Here is a 17948-nt window from a genome sequence, read left to right as displayed (position 1 = left end):
CGTTACACCCCTAATAATTAGACTTTTTTATAATGTTGCGTTATTTTTTATGGCTTCACACTGGACTGGGATGAGGTTTGTTCATTTTCAGCTCAAGAGAAATTCCCAGATGATCTGAGTCCACGTGTAGATCAGAGTGAAGTTTCAACTCAATACTAAGGATAGAAGCAGCTTCTTATTTCCTGTAGTCTTCTAAAACTCATTGCCCCGGTCCGATGTAGCCAGAAGAAAACCTTCCAACCAGCTGGATGAAGATTCCTCCGTGACTTTATTTGTCCCAGATGTCCCCACTGGGGTCTCTTGTCTCTTGTGTCATGAGATGTGTTCGCCTGGCAGGAGTCCAACCTGAGATGAGTTTTTACTGGTTTTAACACCTCAGAGGCACCAACATGTGTGCTGCAGCCACTCTGCGACAGCGCTGCTCAAACAAAGAAAATCCAGACAATAACAGAAGGCCCGGTTCTGCTGAAGGTTCTGCTCTCCACAATAAAAAACCTTTCATGTTTGTGGCTGATTTTTGGAATCGGCCCGTGTCCAAAAATCAGGTCATCTAGTGTTTCTGTACTTTTACAGTAAAAACAAGATTTTCACAATAAAAGCACGTTAATTAAGTATCTGCAGTTTTTCTAAGTGAGTAACACATTTTTAAGAACTAATGATTCTGTGAGAAGTTGTGGCCTTCATTACTTTAACATATTGGATCTAATTTCCCTGTAATCATGTTTTACACCCTGCTGTGGTCTGAGGTTGGTAAGGCCAGAGGCAGATGATGGTTTAGAGGTGATGCCATGAAGGTGCTGAGAAGGTTTGGATCTGGATCCAAACTCAGGAGATAACGTTATGTGGTCCAGCAGAACCTGAACAACTCCAACCTGCTGCCTTTAAAGACCCTTTGGTGGTTTACTTCGATAAATAAACTAAATTTAACAGGAAATCAATTTAATTCAGTTGTTTTTCTTGACTGAGAAACAAAGTTTTCCACTTCTAAATTCATTTACCCTAAAAGCCTGATGGTGATCAAACATCTCACCCCACCGACTCATACCTGGTTCTTGCAGCATCCCGGAACCAGACTCGCCTCCGAAGTCTGCGTCAGGTGATGCGACGCTTCTGGGTAAAAACCCGAGGAGGCAGAAGGTCCACCTCCAGAGGAACATCTCCGCTTTATTCACCTCAAACTCTCACAAAAGCTGGAAGTAAACGTCTCCTGGGTCCCAACTCCATCTAAACACGAGCCACAGGCAGGAACACAGCTGGTGCTGCTCTCTTCCTCACCTCCTCTGCGTCTCTTCAACCTTTCTCCTCCTGCAGCTCATTAGCACAAGCCCCGCCCACTTCGGTCTCCTCTCCTCCAATTAGAACCCTCCCTGTGATTTATTTTCAACTCTTATCATTTTTTAATTTGATGACCTCATTACTGTTCTGAACAAAAACCAAGGAAACTCATTGTTTATTCTTTATATAATAACAATTAATGTATTTGATATGTTTATTTAAATAAATGTAAATTGCCTGAATAAAAAAGGGGATATATATAAAACATGAATCAACATTTACACTAAAGATTAAACAGTTTGAGTTCATTGTTGCACAAAATGAATCGGTTTTATCCTGCAGGTTTTCCCTCACTTAGATTTGTAAGCTATGGACACTAAGTGGTGGAAAAAAAAAACATGTTTGGGGGTGGGGTGGGTGGAGGGCTGAAAACAGTGGCGGATTTAGCAATTTGGGGGCCCAGGGCAAACACAGACATGGGGCCCCCTTACACTAAATTTTCGACAGTCTTATCTTTAACTGGATTTGCGAAACTCTCCCCTCTTCTGACACGAGTTATCTTCCCTTTTTATTAGTCCTCTTCTTTTTCCCTGTCTTTCTCTCCCTTTGAGTGCTTTCAATATTTGCTCTGCTTTCTTTTTCCTGTCAGTGCTCCTGTGCTTTTGCCTTACTTTATTTTTTCTTCTATTTTCCATTTTGGTCTATGTTTTCCTCCCTTTAAACATTTTCCATTGTCTTTCCTTTTCTGCCTCCTTTTGATGTTTACATCGAAAAACGACGTCACTTTCAGAAGTGAAAATAAAAGCTTTTTTAAAGCGAGCTGCTTCTTTCTCTTATTGGAGCCACTAGGATAACTCAATTTCATGCTTAATGTTTTGACTATCGCTTCGAGTTTGTTACGAACGATCCGCCTCTCTTCTTCTTCTTTGTGGTTTTATGGCACTTGGCAAACAACAATTTGGTGCATTACAGCCACCAACTGGATTGGAGTGGAATTACTACCAATTACTTCCTGTTTGTGCATCGGCATCTTAAAGGAATAGTCCATTGTGGGATTAACAGAGGGGTGCCAGCAGTCAGGGCTAGGGGGCCCCCAACATAAGGGGCCCTCAGGTGGCCGCCGACCTATGCCTAATGCTAAAACCGTCACTGACTGAAAATATTAGGAAATAGATCATATCGCATAGAAAGTAAGAAATGAGAGGAAGAATGTTCTCCAAGGAAATACAATTGGTGAAATAAGGGGTTAGGTTTAAATTTATAGAGTGTATAAAATCAGAGTTAGAAGCTCCACCTTCTGCTGCTCCTTAATCTCAACATTCCCAAGATTTTATATATTTCAGCTTTGTTAACAAAATTAGGCTAAAATGGTCTCTTCCTTCCATCAGTTGTCTAAACTTGCTTATGCATGCAAGGTCATCGGGGGCTGATGCCCATCTCCAGCTGCCTCTGGGCAAACAGGCGGGTACACCCTGGACAGGTTGCCTGTCCATCACGGGGCAACAGACACACAGGATAAACCAATCACACACACAACAATTTAGGGAAACCAATCAACCGGACAGTCATGAGCTGTTTTTAGAAGACAATGCCGTCAATTTGCGGCAATGCTGAAACAGCATCAGCGAGCCGTAGGTCATTTATCAGACCATGCCGGCAATGTTGCGCCATCGTGTCCTTTTCACTAAAGATTACGCAATGGTGGTATAAAGGGGGTATGGGGGCGGTCTCTGCACTGCTGTGGACTTCGGTATAATCTTGGACATAACTTGGTGTGTATTGCGATCGAAGCCACTCCTAAAGGTGTCTGTCCTCCACAGTCCCTGTGCCATCTCTAGTGGTCTGAATCCCAGCTCTAATGGAGAAAAGTTCCAAGATTGCCGCATCGCTCCAGTACATCAGCTCAGCTGATTCTGTTTACCATTTTTACTTTCATTTTTAATAAAGTTGCCGGCCGGAGCTCGGCAACAACTCCCCATGTGATCACGACACTTCCCACTGTTGTGCCAAGGTGTAATCGGCGATTACACCTTGGCACAAGTCAGAATATTATCACAATATTACTACCAAACGAGGCGGAACGAATGCCACAAAATTTGGGCAGTGGTGTGTTTATAAGACAGACCTAGCCGTAATATTACGCTGTATTGTTGGCACGGTGTGTCTTGTAAAAAGGGTTATGGTTTTGGCCTGTGGGGGAAGCCGGAGTACCCAGAGAGAACCCACAGATGTACAGGGAGAACGTGCAAACTCCACATAGAAAGACCCCAGGTTGGGATTTGAACCCAGGACCTTGTTGCTGCCAGCCAACAGCACAAACCACTGCGGTACTATGCAGCCCAAAATAGTCTCTTCTAACTGGTTAAATCCACTCAACAAAAATATAAACACAACACCTTTGTTTCTGCTCTGATTTTTCATGAGATGGACTCAAAGATCTAAAATTCATTCCAGATACACAATATCACCATTTCTCTCAAACATTGTACGTTCACAAATCAGTCTAAATGTGTGATAGTGAGCACTTCTGCTTTGCTGAGATAATCCATCCCACCTCACAGGTGTGCCTTATCAAGATGCTGATCTGACATCATGAGTAGTGCACAGGTGTACCTTATACTGCCCACAATAAAAGGCCACCCTGGAATGTGTAGTTTTTTGCTTTATTGGGGGTCTGGGGACTCAGAACCGGTCAGTATCTGGTGTGACCACCAGTTGCCTCATGGAGTGCAACACATCATCTTCACATAGAGTTTATCAGATTGTCAATTGTGGCCTGTGGAATGTTGGTCCACTCCTCTTCAATGGCTGTGCGAAGTTGTTGGATATTAGTGGGAACTAGTGCATGCTGTGGTATACGCTGGTCAAGCACATCCCAAACATGCTCAACGGGTGACATGACAGATCTATGTCACACTGTGGATTAGCATTCATGGAAACACCCATCTTGACTCACAACGGGTAAGGCTGTTGTTTTAGCGTCCGGAAATCAGCAGAGAACGTCTCGGCTAGTTTAAGCTAACTTTAAGCTAACCACACGGCAGAACTCCTCCAGGCTTGTTATTTGCAGAGATAAAACATCAACGTTGCAAGTCAGTGGTCGAGTTGAGCTGCTGTTGTCCAATCCCAGGAGAGATGTCCAAATATCAGGAAATAATGCTCCGAAACCTGCCGTCTGAAGCTCAGCTGCGATGTGGGTAACTTTTCTGAGAAATTATAAGATAATTTATAAATACAAACAGAGTGGACGAATACGCATGCAGGACAGCACAACACATGTGAAAGTGTTATGGGGAGGAGGATTAGCATTGTAAACTGTGAAGAGCAGCATTGGCAGAAGGAACAAAGTTTTTAATGAACCGTCCGCCTCCTCCTCAGAGTCGTGTATCTGCGGTGTATCACCTCTTACATCAGGAAGAATCCGCGCGTTTCAAGCGTTATCCATTCTTTCATAATCCGTTGTTGAATTGTGATCGGCAGAAGCTTTTCCGGTTCGCGCCTCACTTTTTTTACAGCAGCGGCCCAAAACGATCTCCTAACACATGGATGTTCTGCTTCCTGATCACGTGACGTGTGACGTATGCGGATGAAGATCGGCTTCAGAGCTGAAATGTTTGTTCTCACGGTGCGGGGGCTCGTCCGACGCCCACACAGTAAAAACATGCAAATGACGACTTTCATCGTCAATGGCAGTGAACGAGTTAAAGAAAACGCTAAACTTCTCCACTTAGGATAAGGTTGTCATAAATCTCTCGCTTCTCCCTAAAACTTCGGGTTTTATGCAGACACCAGACACAAACGCAGCCACTCTTTAAAACATGGAGGTGTGCGGACCGGGCTTTAGGATTAGCTTATTATTTAAAACTAGATAGAGGTAAGCAGTTCTCCTCTAAACATCTCAGTCTAATTATCAGTTAGCCTCCATGTTTGTTTCCTCTAGCACCTCTCTCTGTTTTCTCTGATCCAGTTAGTCCTCTTTGTTCTCTTACCTTGCTCTGTCCTAGAACCTGGCCATCTCCTCTGGATGTCCAGATGTTTTAGATCCGCGCGGATCTTCATCCTCTCGTGTCTCTCCCTCCTGCATACTTTCCTAATTTCTTCTAGATGTATGAACAGTGTGTTTAAGCTTTTCCACCTGCATGTCAGTCTGTCCTCTCTCCAGGGTTCAAGGTGAGGGGAAGGTCACGAGACGCTAAGTTCCACTTTAAACGGCTTCAGGTTGCTCGAGTAATGTGAACCTTCAGTGATCTGCTTTTTTTGGTTTCCTAGACATCTGAGACTTTTCAGGAATCTGCTGATGTTCCTGATGTTGGTACAGGAGAACATGTTTACTTTGATCTTCCTTCAGGATTTAACAGCAAAAGCAAACAGAAGATCACCTTCACAGAGCTCATATCCAGCTCAGGGAACAAGGTAAGGGTTTAAGCCTCCATGCCTCGTCAGCACAGCAGACTAGAACGGCGTCTGATCCCTCGGTATCAGCTGGTTTCAGGTCATTTAGATCTTTAGGAATGTCAACACACGCTGAGCAGAACCTTCTGGATTTAGAAGTCCACATAGAAAGTGGATTCATGCTGTAGATGAAAGGTCACTATGTTGGTCAATATATAGGTGGAGATTGACCCTTTTGGTACGTTGCATGAGCATCGGCCTGGACAGCACGCTTCAGAAGGTTCTCAGTTTTCCAAACAAGGAGGAAATCTTGCTTCTCATCCAAAGAGCTTCTGAGTTCATTCAGAAAAATGCCAAATTACAAGATCTAATGAGAACTTTGTGTACGTGAGCCAGTTCCCTAACCGCTTCCTCGAATTCCCGATCCTCCGTCCTGAGGGTCGTGAGGGTGTTTGGTGTCCTGCTCCATGTGAGATCTTTAGATTTTGATCAAAGTATCACTAAAAGTGAAGGAACTACTTGATTTTAGAGTCAACTTTAGTCTGTTTTTCAGACATCTCCTAAACTATTGGTTACATTTTAATGGGACAGTAGTAACCTCAGGAGGTAGAGCGGGTTGTCCAGTAATCAGAAGGTTGCAGGTTCGATCCTGGCTCTGACCAGAGAATGCTGCTGTTGTATCCTTGGGCAAGACACTTCATCTGCCTTGCTTGCTGGTGGTGGTCGGAGGGACCAGTGGCGCCTGTGTTGGGCAGCCTGGCCTCTGTCAGAGCGCCCCAGAGCAGCTGTAGCTACATCGTAGCTCATCACCACCAGCATGTGAAGGGGGGAATTACTGATTGTGTTGTGAAGCGCCTTGGGGGGATGTAGAACCCCAAGAAGGAATTATACAAAAACAAGCCATTCACCATTCCAATAACACTCGGAAAGCGAATTGGCTCCCAATGGGAAAGGCCATTGTTGGTTTAACACCCAGGAAACAGCAGAGAACATTTCAGCTAGTAGAAGCTAACTGTTAGCATTAGCAACTCCACCACACAAAACTAATCCAGGCTTGTGTTGTTTGTCAAGATAAAACATCAGCGTTGCAGAAAGAGAATAGTTTCATTAACCTAAATGAATAGCTTCAGTTGGTAGGAAGCTATTTAATTAAGTTTATCCAACCTAATTTATTAAAATTGTAGTTTATCCAACCTAAATTATTAAAATTGTAGTTTATCCAACCTAAATTATTAAAATTGTAGTTTATCCAACCTAAATTATTAAAATTGTGTCATGTTCCTGGGCAGAGGTGAGTCACACCATCTCCTCTCACCAGACTCTGAGCTGATTCTCCACAGGTGAGGAACAAGGGGAGCGGCAGCTGCAGATTTCCCAATCAGGGACGCGGGTTCAAAAGGAGGATGGAGACACATCACTTTGCCGGATGATTGCACCAGTTTAGGTAGCACCAGCCTTTGACCTTGATTTAGTTTGGTCGTGTTTTGACTCGTGTTTGACTATTGGATTTATGACCTCGGATTGTGTTTTTGGATTACGATTTGGATTATCCTTCACACTTGGTTTTTGTTCCACTCAGGATCCTCTCCTCATCTACTCACCTGGATAACACACATCACGTCCCATCCTCCTCCGCTGCTCCTATTTGGCTTCCCTCTGCTACCTCGCCTCTCCTGGACCTCTCACCCTCTGCCCAGCGTCCTTCCTGGCTTCCTCTCATCTCCTCATCAACCTGAGCACTTCAGAGACTCGAGCCGTATTGCTCATCCCACAGGACTTCCCTGTGCGGTTTCAGTTCCCGTTTTCATAATAAAGACGTTTTACTTTACTGCTTGGACTACATGTGTTGATTCTGCATGTCTTGGGTTAGGCACTTACCTCGAGTCATGACAAATTGTAGTTTATCCAACCTAAATTATTAAAATTGTAGTTTATCCAACCTAAATTATTAAAATTGTAGTTTATCCAACCTAAATTATTAAAATTGTACTAATAGTTTAAGTTGGATAAACTTAATTAATTTGCTTGTTACCAATTGAAGCAATTTTTTAAGTTGGATCAACTTTTTCTTTTTACAGTGTATAGAGTCGTGTTGCTGTTAGCCAAATATCAGGAAACAAGATCCCATCGTCTTCTCTGCTCTGAAACAGCCACTCATCTATAGTAGAGACCACTGAACATGTGATGACAAACTTACCTACATCCCAGCCCTGACAGTGGAGCTGTCGAGGATTCAGCTTACCAAACAGGAAACGTCCACATATTCATGTTTTAATACAGTTTGTGCCTCAGCGTGTCACTTTGCTGTACATCATATCGTACATTATGATTCACAAACTTCACACACAAATGTAAAAGTAGCGCTGAAGCCTGAACCTGGACTCTGTGAGGGTGAAGCTACAGGGCGTCGTCGTCGCATAGCCCTACCATTTGAATTCAGCAGTCATCTGCAACAACACAACTCTTTATTAGATCTGTGAGTTTACAAACAGGTACTTCAGCCCACAAAACCCTCACACAATACTTATCTCAAATCAACGAGATGAACAGGAGGGACACCCGTAACACGTGGGCTTTCATGGCAAAGAGAAAATGTACGATACATGCTTGAGGAGATCAAAGTTTCTGAAATCAAATATCTTTGTGTGGATATTAAAAAATGGCACTTTTCCTCCAAACTCAGCTGTTTTTCTGGAACTCGCTGGCAGTATATAAGATAAAGGCAAAATGCTCACCCTTTAGACGAAGTACAGACACGTGTTTCACACCTCTCTCGTGCACTACATCACTTTGGACAAATTCTGATTCATCTACCACAAAAATCAGTACAAAAAGGTCAGCAGATTTTTTTTGCATTTATACCAGACTCAAACACAAATTTTGTTCTGTGCATCCTTTTTTGTTTCTGAAATCCCAGCCGAGTTTACTCTGTTCAGTCCGTCTGATCCACGGCGAGGCTGCATCTTCACACGTCGAGGTAAACGAGGCACTTGGTAATTAGCCACTTAATGTCAGAAAACAGTTCGGGTCCGACGGGCGCGGCGTAAGAAAACCGGACGGTGGACACCCTTCATTAATCCGGCAGCTGTCTGTAGGGGTTGAATCAGAGCTTAAAGATCTGACGGAGAACAGCTTTTTATTAATCTGCTTTGGCAAAACGTCGGTGATGAATACGCAGAAATAAAAACAAACGAGGGAAAAGTCTGTTGCGATTTTTAAACACTAGAACGGTGATGTGACCGCTTCACTCGGACGCATTTGGCTTTTGTCTTCAGCTCAGGTGGATTTACTCGTCTGTGCCGGACTTCAGTGCGACTAAAGGGGATAGAAACGGTTCTTTTCTGTAAAGAGTGAGAAACGCTGGGAAGCTGGAGCGACCTCTGAACCCTGCTCACAGCACACTCCAGTCCCCTGGTGTTGTAACTGGCCTCCAGTAGAACCACTCCAGTTAGCACCAGTCATCCTCCTCCTTGTCCCTGAGACCTCCTATTCCCCTGCTCCCAGATCCAGGTCCAGACCCGAGGGTGAAGTGGTACCCGTTAGGCACCCCACCCACCCGTCCTGTGGTGGGTGCGGCGGCGCTTCCCTGTGAGGATGACGCAGTAGTCCTGACGCTGTGTCCCCCTCCATGGCTGCTCACAGCATCCTGGAAGTCCTCGCCCTCTTCATGAAGGGCCTGCTGAGAGGAGTCTACCTGCTGCCGGCTGGAGTCTGACCCGGGACCGGTGACGGGTATCTGGGACTCATCGTGGCCCTCGAGCAGGCGGTCGTGCTCCGAAACTCCTCGGATGAAGCGACTCTGGTGTCCCGTCGCAGCGGCGCCAGAGCTAGAGGATGGAGCAGAGGAGCTGACGGTCTTGAAAGCCACAGCAGGACGAGGTGTGAGTGGCGTCTGGGGGAGCTGCCTGCGACCACGACCTTGTGTGCTGGTACCAGAGGGAGGACCGGATTTAACTGCAAAGCTCCCCTGCTGAGAAAAAAACCCAAACATCTCAAATGAAAACATGAAAGAGTCTCAGACTTTGTGACCTGGAACCAAGTCCCATCCTGGCTGTGTGCTCCTGCAGCTTCCCAGTGAACCAGAACAGGGTGAGTCAGAGACTTTCTGTAGATGACTGAACTTCTTCATTGTGATTCGGATGTGAACAAGGACAAATCCTCTACAGAAACCTAACTTCAAATCAAACCCTCCGGCTTGGTTCCATGATCAGCTTTCAGCCCCGCCCCTCCATGGGCTAAAAACTACAAAAATACCACAGAACTGTTTTCCCAGGAGTTGCATCCTGTTATACTTCTCATCCTATTAAATGTAGCTGTTATGACTGCCTGTAGGACAGTGGGCGGGGCTTCTAGCCCTTGTTTATGGGTGTTCATACAGGTCTAACAACCACCTGAAAACAGGAAGTTCTGGCTCCACAGAGATGCCTGGTTGGTCTTTATAAATGATTGAGACCAGATGGCTGAGGACAAAATCATGTTTTGATGTTAAAGATGCGCCGATTCTCGTTTTGAGGTTAAATTCCAGTTTGATCTGATTCTAAGTGGTCTCGAAGAAACAGTGAGCTAACAGACGCAGCTTTTGGGTGCATTTTTACTCTATTTGCACAACAGTCATTTACTCACGTTGTTGTAAAAAAGAAAAGCTGGGAAAACAAATATGGACACATTTAAATTCCCAAGAGTAAACATCTGCTGATGGTTCAGGAGCCCTAATCCAGCTGTGAGGAACATCTCATGCTGACCTGTTTGAGGAACCCGGAGTCCTGACCCTCTCCTGGAGACGTGGACCTGCTGGGACCGGCTGACCTGGCGTGACCCTGCTCCCTGGTGCCGTAGCGCTCACAGGAGTAGTACCGCTGCTTCTCCCCGACTGACGAGTGGTGTCTCCTCTCATGGGGGCGACTGCGATCCCGCTCCCTCGCTCTTTCTCTGGACAAACCCTCATCTTGGGGGTCGATAAATGAACCTGCACAAAGGTCCACGATGTTAGAGAGAGGATGTGTGTGTGAGTGTGTGCGTGCGTGCGTGTGTGTGTGTGTGTGTGTGTGTGTGTGCGTGTGTGTGTGTGTGTGTGTGTGTGTGTGTGTGTGTCTGCTCTGTCTTCTCCATCCCCAGTGAGTGGTGGAGGATGGCTGCTTATACTGAGCCAGGATTCTCTGGAGGTTTCTTCCTGTTAAAAGGGAGTTTTCCTCTCCACTGTCGCTGCATGCTTGCTTAGTATGAGGATTGCTGTATAGTCACTGACACTAGTCAGTGACTTGATGCAATTTGCTGGGTTCCTTATATAGGAAACATTATTTCTGATTGGCTTAATGAACTGACCTGAATTGGAATGTTTATTATGTGAAGTGCCTTGAGACGACTCGTGTCGTCATTTGGCGCTTTATAAATAAACTTGAATTGAATTGAATTGAATATCACATAAAACAAAATAAAATAAAATAGATAATATAATATAATATAGTACAAATATAATATGATTTTATATAATATAATACAATATAATAACTATATTATATAAATAATATAACATAATACAATACAAATATAATAGGATTTAATATTATATAAAATAATATAATATAAATTATATAATTTAATATAATACAAATATAATATAATATAATACAATATAACATAACATAATACTATATTATATTATATTTGTATTACATTATATTATATTATATTTATTATATATATTATATAATATTATATTATCTAATATAGTAAAGGAGTCTTCAACTAGATTTGGGCCAGAGTTTCTTCCAGCAGAAACTGTGAGGGCCAGATGTTCTTCTAAAATAAATTTATTGTATCTTAATTTATTAATATTTGATATTTTAATTCGTTTTTGCATTTGTCAGTGTTTGTTCTTATCTCCTTTACTAAACCAAGCCACTAGGGGGCGACTGCAACCTTTTGTGAAGCAAGTACGCTCTCCTACTTTGACGTCGTATTTCAAGTAAACTATTTACCAACAAGTGCTCGATCCTTAGTTAGGAAGTGTTTTATGTTACATTAATTTTACCTAATCAGCTTGTTTCCTTCCTTAATTATAATTCCATTAGCTGCCTCTGCCAACCAACCTGGTAAATATTGTTTACTTGTACATGTGATGCTTTCTTCCCATGAGCATGTTTTGCCAAGACGGTAATTATGCAATATTAAAGTGGAAAGTGCTAAAGCGGAGATTCTAGGAACTGCTGCAGATTAAATATAAAATGTTGACTTAGAGCTGAGTTTGTACTCATTTCTGATTAAAGACTTTTTGTTTAATTAGATATAAAAAAGTTGACTATGATTTTCTCTATTCCTGGTTCAGTAATAATGGGGGGCAGGTGGATAGGTCTGGCGGGCCGGGTGTGGCCCGCGGGCCGCTAGTTCACATTCACTGTTCAATATAATATATTATAATAATTCTATACGCTCGGTGCAATAATAACACCAGAAACCCATTCATGGTCACGTAAAGTGCTGGATCTGAAAGGAGCTGAAGCTGTCATTTCTCTCTTTGGTCAGTGTTCTCTCGTTTCACCCTGACGTAACAATAAATCCTGCGGAGGACCCGTCTGCGTGGTCTTTTATCTCGGCTGAACCACCGTGCTGGGACTCTTAACCGTTGACACCAGAACTGTCCTGCCACCACCTCTCAGGCTTTAATCTCTTTACCTGATGATCCCTGATGGAGAAGGCCAAGAGTCTACAAACAGAAAGGAATTTAACCTTTGGCTGGAGTCCAAGGCCTTGGCGCCATCTAGCTCTTCAAACCCAGGGTCCCATCTCAGATCTGGAAAATGCGCGCTTTGTTTTCTAAATGAGTCTAGTGCGAGACACGATGGTAACAGTCGTGCAAAGTCTGGCAAATTTCATGTTTAAGTGTAATTTTAGAGCATCTTCATTTGTGCTCATTTTACTTGCCGTTTCATTGACTCAAATTGTTAAGATTCTCTTTTTGAAGGTCACAGCTCAAACCAGAGTCTCACTATTTTACTAGACAAGGTCCAGGAAGTTCCTGGGAAGACGAGATGGTGACAATCGGTGTTTCTCAATGCCAAGGAACCTTGCCTTGATGTCTTGGCCCCGCCCCGGTTGCCTAGGAGATACGTCATCAGGAGCCACCAAGACGTGTTCCAATGTTCATGTTCTGCCGAGGCGTGTGTTCTCCGTTTGTTATCCGTTTAGCTAGCTGAGTGAGGATACACGGGAGGTGTCTTGTAGCCTAGCCTTGGTCAAAAATTACCCAGAATACACCGCAGTATTTTCAAAAGGACGGCGGATCAGAAGCCGGCAGCTACTTCAGGACAATTTTCAAGTTTAAAAGTAAGTCAGCTAATTTAAAATGTTTTTTAAATCCAAAGAAGTTATCTATGGTTGGTTAGTTGCTTAGTAGTTGCAGCTTCGGTGGCTAGCGGGTAGTAACTCACTTACATATTTAATTTAATAAACATATACACAATTTAAAAAGTAAAAGTCTCATTATATATTTATATTGAAACTTATACGTATAAAATATAACGTTATCTCCCGTGACACGTGATGTTACGTGACCACCATGGAAGCCGCGGTCACGTGATGCAAGTCTGTTCCATTTAACCGTTTTCTTTGACCAAGGAAGGACCGTGTCCTCGTAAGCAAGACGCCTGGCCTCGCTAGACATCGCCTCACAAGGCCAGGCGCCTGGACATTGAGAAACACCCGGGGAATATCCCAGGCTTCCTGGATTCTAAACCATTGTGTCTCCATTTATTGGCCGATTAGCACATAGCCGTGTTTTCAGTGGTGAGTGGTGCCAAAAGGTGCCCACAGCAGCAGAGAATACGGAATAAAATTGTTTTATAACTTTTCATTTTACGACAAATGCAAACGCCCCTCCAGTGTCTGTCGGCCGGTGTTAGTCCACATGTGTTCCCCCTCGAGATCTGTTTCCTTTGCACCCAGCTGCGACTTTGAACCATCCACTCCAAAAATGCGTGTCCCAACCCTTACCCTTACCCTAACCAAAACCTTGAAACAAACAGAAAAATGGCGCTACACATAATACTTTCAAAAATTTAAAATATGCAAAACAAAGGGTGAGGGCGAGAGTTATTTTTTGTGAGTGGGTCGTCTCCACTCGCATCTGGGTGCAACAGAAACAGATCTCGAGGGGGGAACACATATCGACACAACACCGGGACTGGAGAGCAGGAAATTGTCGGTTGCTGTAGCAACCCCAAGCCGCCGCCTGGCACTGTCCATGTCAACAACTGGTTAATTCTGAAATCAGGACAGAAGAAAAGACAGCAGCGTTATCACAGATGTAAGACCTCTAAGCCAGACACAGCGTGGCAATGGCGGCTATGTCTTGCTGGTTTTGCAAACGGGACACCCTCCCCCTACTGGTTACCTGCATATTGCAGCTTGAGAACATGTCGCCGTAATTTCAGATATGCACACAAACGACACTTCAAACAAACACAAGTTACGCGATGTAGCAACGATACACGCCTACGCGTGATTAAAAGCAAGTACATTCGGGCTAAGAAGATGGAAGAAGCTGGGATGGCTGCTACATTTCTGTTTGCTGTTATTAAACAGCAATGGTAAATCCTGGTTGTGTGGTGACATCTACTGTTATCATTTCCTACTGAGTTACTGCCAGTCAGCATGAGTTACCCACAAGTCCTGCTCAGAGACTCTAACAGGCCATCTAGTACCCAGGGCAGGTACTCATTTGGTTCCCGAAATGACCGGAACATCGTTTTCCTGCTACAACAGAGACACACACACATCGTGAAGGTCTGATAAAATTAACTGGTAGTTCATAGAGTTGAAACAGAACTAAAAGTGCGTGAAAATGCACACATTTTCTGTTATGCTTCTGAATCTTTCAAGTAACCTTTAGGTGAAGTTTTAGTTTTTAGTCAGCACCACCTCACCCCTGCCACATGGACCTCAAGAGATAAACCATCAATCTTGCTCAATGGTCATCATTCCTTGCGGGGTCACCCACAAAGACAGTGGGAGGGTTAAAGATCTCTAAGTTCGTAGAAATAAATACCCCCCGACTCACGCGGGGACATCGAGAAACCTTCTTGTTATTCTAACTTGTAGCACGTCACGTCCCGTAAGATGCTTTAATCCTACATCAGTTCATCGTTTCTCTAAACCAGGGGTGTCAAACTCCAGTCCCCGAGGGCAACTATCCCACATGTTTTAGTGTTTTTCCTGCTTCAACACTCCTGATTTCAATCAGCAGGTGATTAACAAGCTTCTGGAGAGCCTGGTGAGCTGCTGCACAGGTGTTTCAACTGTGTTGGAACAGGAAACAACAAAAAGATGCAGGATACCAAGGACTGGAGTTCGACACACCTGATTTCAACACATCCTCGGACTGCAGGTTTACTGGTGGTTCCCAGAATATCTGAAAATAGGACGAAGGCAGATCTTTTAGTTATCAGGCTCCTCTCCTGTGGAACCAGCTCCCAGCTTTAGTCCATGAGGCAGACACTTTGTCTACTTTTAAGAATAGGCTTAAAACATTTTTATTTGATAGGGTCTATGGTTAAAATCTGATGTTAGCCTAAATCTGGACAAGTGGGGGAGTAGAGGGAGGTGGAGTGTACAGTCGGTAAAGACGGCTCTCCATTGCCCTGCCTCCAACATGCCTACATCTAAATAGGACAGATTATCCAGAGTTAACTCTGTAGTTATGCTGCTATAGGCTTAGACTGCTGGAGGACACACTGACCACTTTTCACACTCTACTACTTTCTTCTACAGTCTGCTCTTTAACTGTATTATTTCCTGCTATTTCAGCTGTTAACTTTATTTTCTCTGTAAGTGTTTTTCTCCCCAGAAGAAGCTACAACGACGTTCTGCTGAGCTGTGGTGGCCTCATGGAGGGGGCCATCGACTAGCACACTGCTGCTAACCACTAATACATTCTCTCTCTCCTGATAATAACTTTTTGGTTTCCTTGACTTTTGATGTGCTACTACTAGTTTATCTGTTTAATTATAGATTCACTAGGATAAATACAATAAAGTTTATCTTTCACCAAATACAATATTTACTAAGAAATCACAATGTAACTATAGACACATTACTAGTGTGTGTGTGTGTGTGTGTGTGTGTGTGTGTGTGTGTGTGTGTGTGTGTGTGTGTGTGTGTGTGTGTGTGTGCTCTGTCTTCTCCATCCCCAGTGAGTCGTGGAGGATGGCTGCTTATACCGAGCCAGGATTCTCTGGAGGCTTCTTCCTGTTAAAAGGGAGTTTTCCTCTCCACTGTCGCTGCATGCTTGCTTAATATGAGGAATGCATCAAGTCACTGACACTAGTCAAATGTTGGAGACACCAGTCAGTGACTCGATGCGACCTGCTGGGTTCTTTACATAGGAAACTTTTCTGATTGGCTTAATGAACTGACCTGAATTGGAATGTTTATTATGTGAAGGTCCTTGAGACGACTCGTCCTGACTTGGCGCTTTACAAATAAACTTGAATAGAATTGATCTAAACCATGAAATCATTTGGTCTCACCAAGAGTGCTGGACGGCGGCACTGATGACGTTGTATCTAGAGACTTTTGCTTCTTGTCTTTGTCGTTGTCCCTGCGCCGATGGCAGTGGTGGTGGTGATGATGGTGGCTTCTGTCCTGTTGGGGATCTGTAGCAGACTGGTGCCGAACATGTTCCAGGCTGTATTCCCTCAGCTCTACCTCCTGCAGGTGGCGCTGTGGCGACAGAGAGGACGCCGAGCGTTTTATGGGGCTGAGGTCAATGATGGGCTGGAAGAAGAAGGTAAAGTTTTAAGAGAAAGCTGGATAAAAGTGACTTCACCCAACAAAATATTCACATCAAACACAAAAAAGACGCAACCTTTTGTCCAAAGGTCAGACCTGACGTCTTCCACAAATGTTGAAGTTTTAGAAGAATGAAAACGATTCAGCAACTAAACAACTTGAGGCTGCAGAACCTTTAGCAGCTGGTAGGAGTTTCTACCAACAGACAGAGACGTGGTGACGGTGGTTGGGTGGGTGTGACACCGGCCTTTCTCAGTTCTGTTCAGTTAAAACTAAACACAACCCAGTTTAATGATATATAAATCCTGCAGATCTGGAACTGTGGAAACCAAATTTAAACGCTGAAATGTCTTTTTTCAGCATCGTCTACAAATCTGATCCAATCGATTTTTCTTTAGAGGTAAGGACGATGTCACTCACCCCACAAACTTCTTACCTCGAAGAGCGGCTGAGCCAAGAGCAACCCAAACTGAGAGATGAAAACTTTAAAAAGCAGCAATAATTTATCCAGATTTTAAAGTTTGTTTCCTTTTAGTTTAGAATTAAGTTTCTTAAAAAACAAAAAATCTAATTTTATTTAATTAAAAACTAATTAAATTATTTTAAGAATCTACGGTTTACAAATATAAAAAATAAATCATGTACAATTAATTATATAAATTACAACTATAAAAGCACCTTATTTCATTCAGGATTAAATGAAATGGCAATATTAAATAAAACACTTTAACTACATTTAACTTAACATTTACATGAATTATTGAATAAAAAGTCATTTCCATCTATCCATCCATCCATCCATCCATCCACCCATCCATCCATCCACCCATCCATCCACCCACCCACCCATCCATCCATCCATCCATCCATCCACCCACCCATCCATCCATCCACCCACCCACCCATCCATCCATCCACCCACCCACCCATCCATCCACCCACCCATCCATCCATCCATCCATCCATCCACCCACCCACCCACCCATCCATCCATCCATCCACCCACCGATCCACCCACCCACCCATCCATCCATCCATCCATCCATCCACCCACTCACCCACCCACTCATCCATCCATCCATCCATCCACCCACCCACCCACCCACCCATTCATCCATCCATCCATCCATCCATCCATCCACCCACCCACTCATCCATCCATCCATCCACCCATCCATCCATCCATCCATCCATCCACCCACCCACTCATCCATCCATCCATCCATCCATCCACCCATCCATCCATCCATCCATCCATCCATCCACCCACCCACCCATCCATCCATCCATCCATCCATCCACCCACCCACCCACCCACCCATTCATCCATCCATCCATCCATCCATCCATCCACCCATCCATCCATCCATCCATCCATCCATCCATCCATCCATCCATCCACCCACTCACCCACCCACTCATCCATCCATCCATCCATCCATCCACCCACCCATTCATCCATTCATCCATCCATCCATCCATCCATCCATCCATCC

The 17948-nt window shown here is 43.9% G+C and overlaps 2 protein-coding genes across 3 annotated transcripts in view; both read right to left on the bottom strand.

The window, feature by feature from the left end:
* The window catches only part of si:ch211-196i2.1 (collagen alpha-2(I) chain), a 142903-nt gene extending 141622 nt beyond the window's left edge, over positions 1 to 1281 (bottom strand). Inside the window, exon 1 of the mRNA XM_070552556.1 lies at positions 1046 to 1281. Coding sequence (XP_070408657.1) covers positions 1046 to 1157 — 112 coding nt within the window. The 5' untranslated portion in view covers positions 1158 to 1281. The remainder of the gene's footprint in view (positions 1 to 1045) is intronic.
* A 6641-nt stretch (positions 1282 to 7922) lies between these two features.
* The window catches only part of cacna1bb (calcium channel, voltage-dependent, N type, alpha 1B subunit, b), a 231019-nt gene continuing 220993 nt past the window's right edge, over positions 7923 to 17948 (bottom strand). For both annotated transcript variants that reach the window (XM_070552555.1, XM_054744924.2), the window contains exons 48-50: positions 16191 to 16437; positions 10410 to 10633; positions 7923 to 9637 (exon numbers count right to left, since the gene is read on the bottom strand). In XM_070552555.1, the coding sequence (XP_070408656.1) occupies positions 9116 to 9637; positions 10410 to 10633; positions 16191 to 16437 (993 nt within the window). In that variant the 3' untranslated portion in view covers positions 7923 to 9115. The remainder of the gene's footprint in view (positions 9638 to 10409; positions 10634 to 16190; positions 16438 to 17948) is intronic.

This window comes from Nothobranchius furzeri, chromosome 6 (assembly GCF_043380555.1).
Source record: "Nothobranchius furzeri strain GRZ-AD chromosome 6, NfurGRZ-RIMD1, whole genome shotgun sequence".
Taxonomy (NCBI): domain Eukaryota; kingdom Metazoa; phylum Chordata; class Actinopteri; order Cyprinodontiformes; family Nothobranchiidae; genus Nothobranchius; species Nothobranchius furzeri.
The sequence above is the reverse complement of the archived record's forward strand: the minus strand, read 5'-3'. Positions and strand labels throughout refer to the sequence as shown.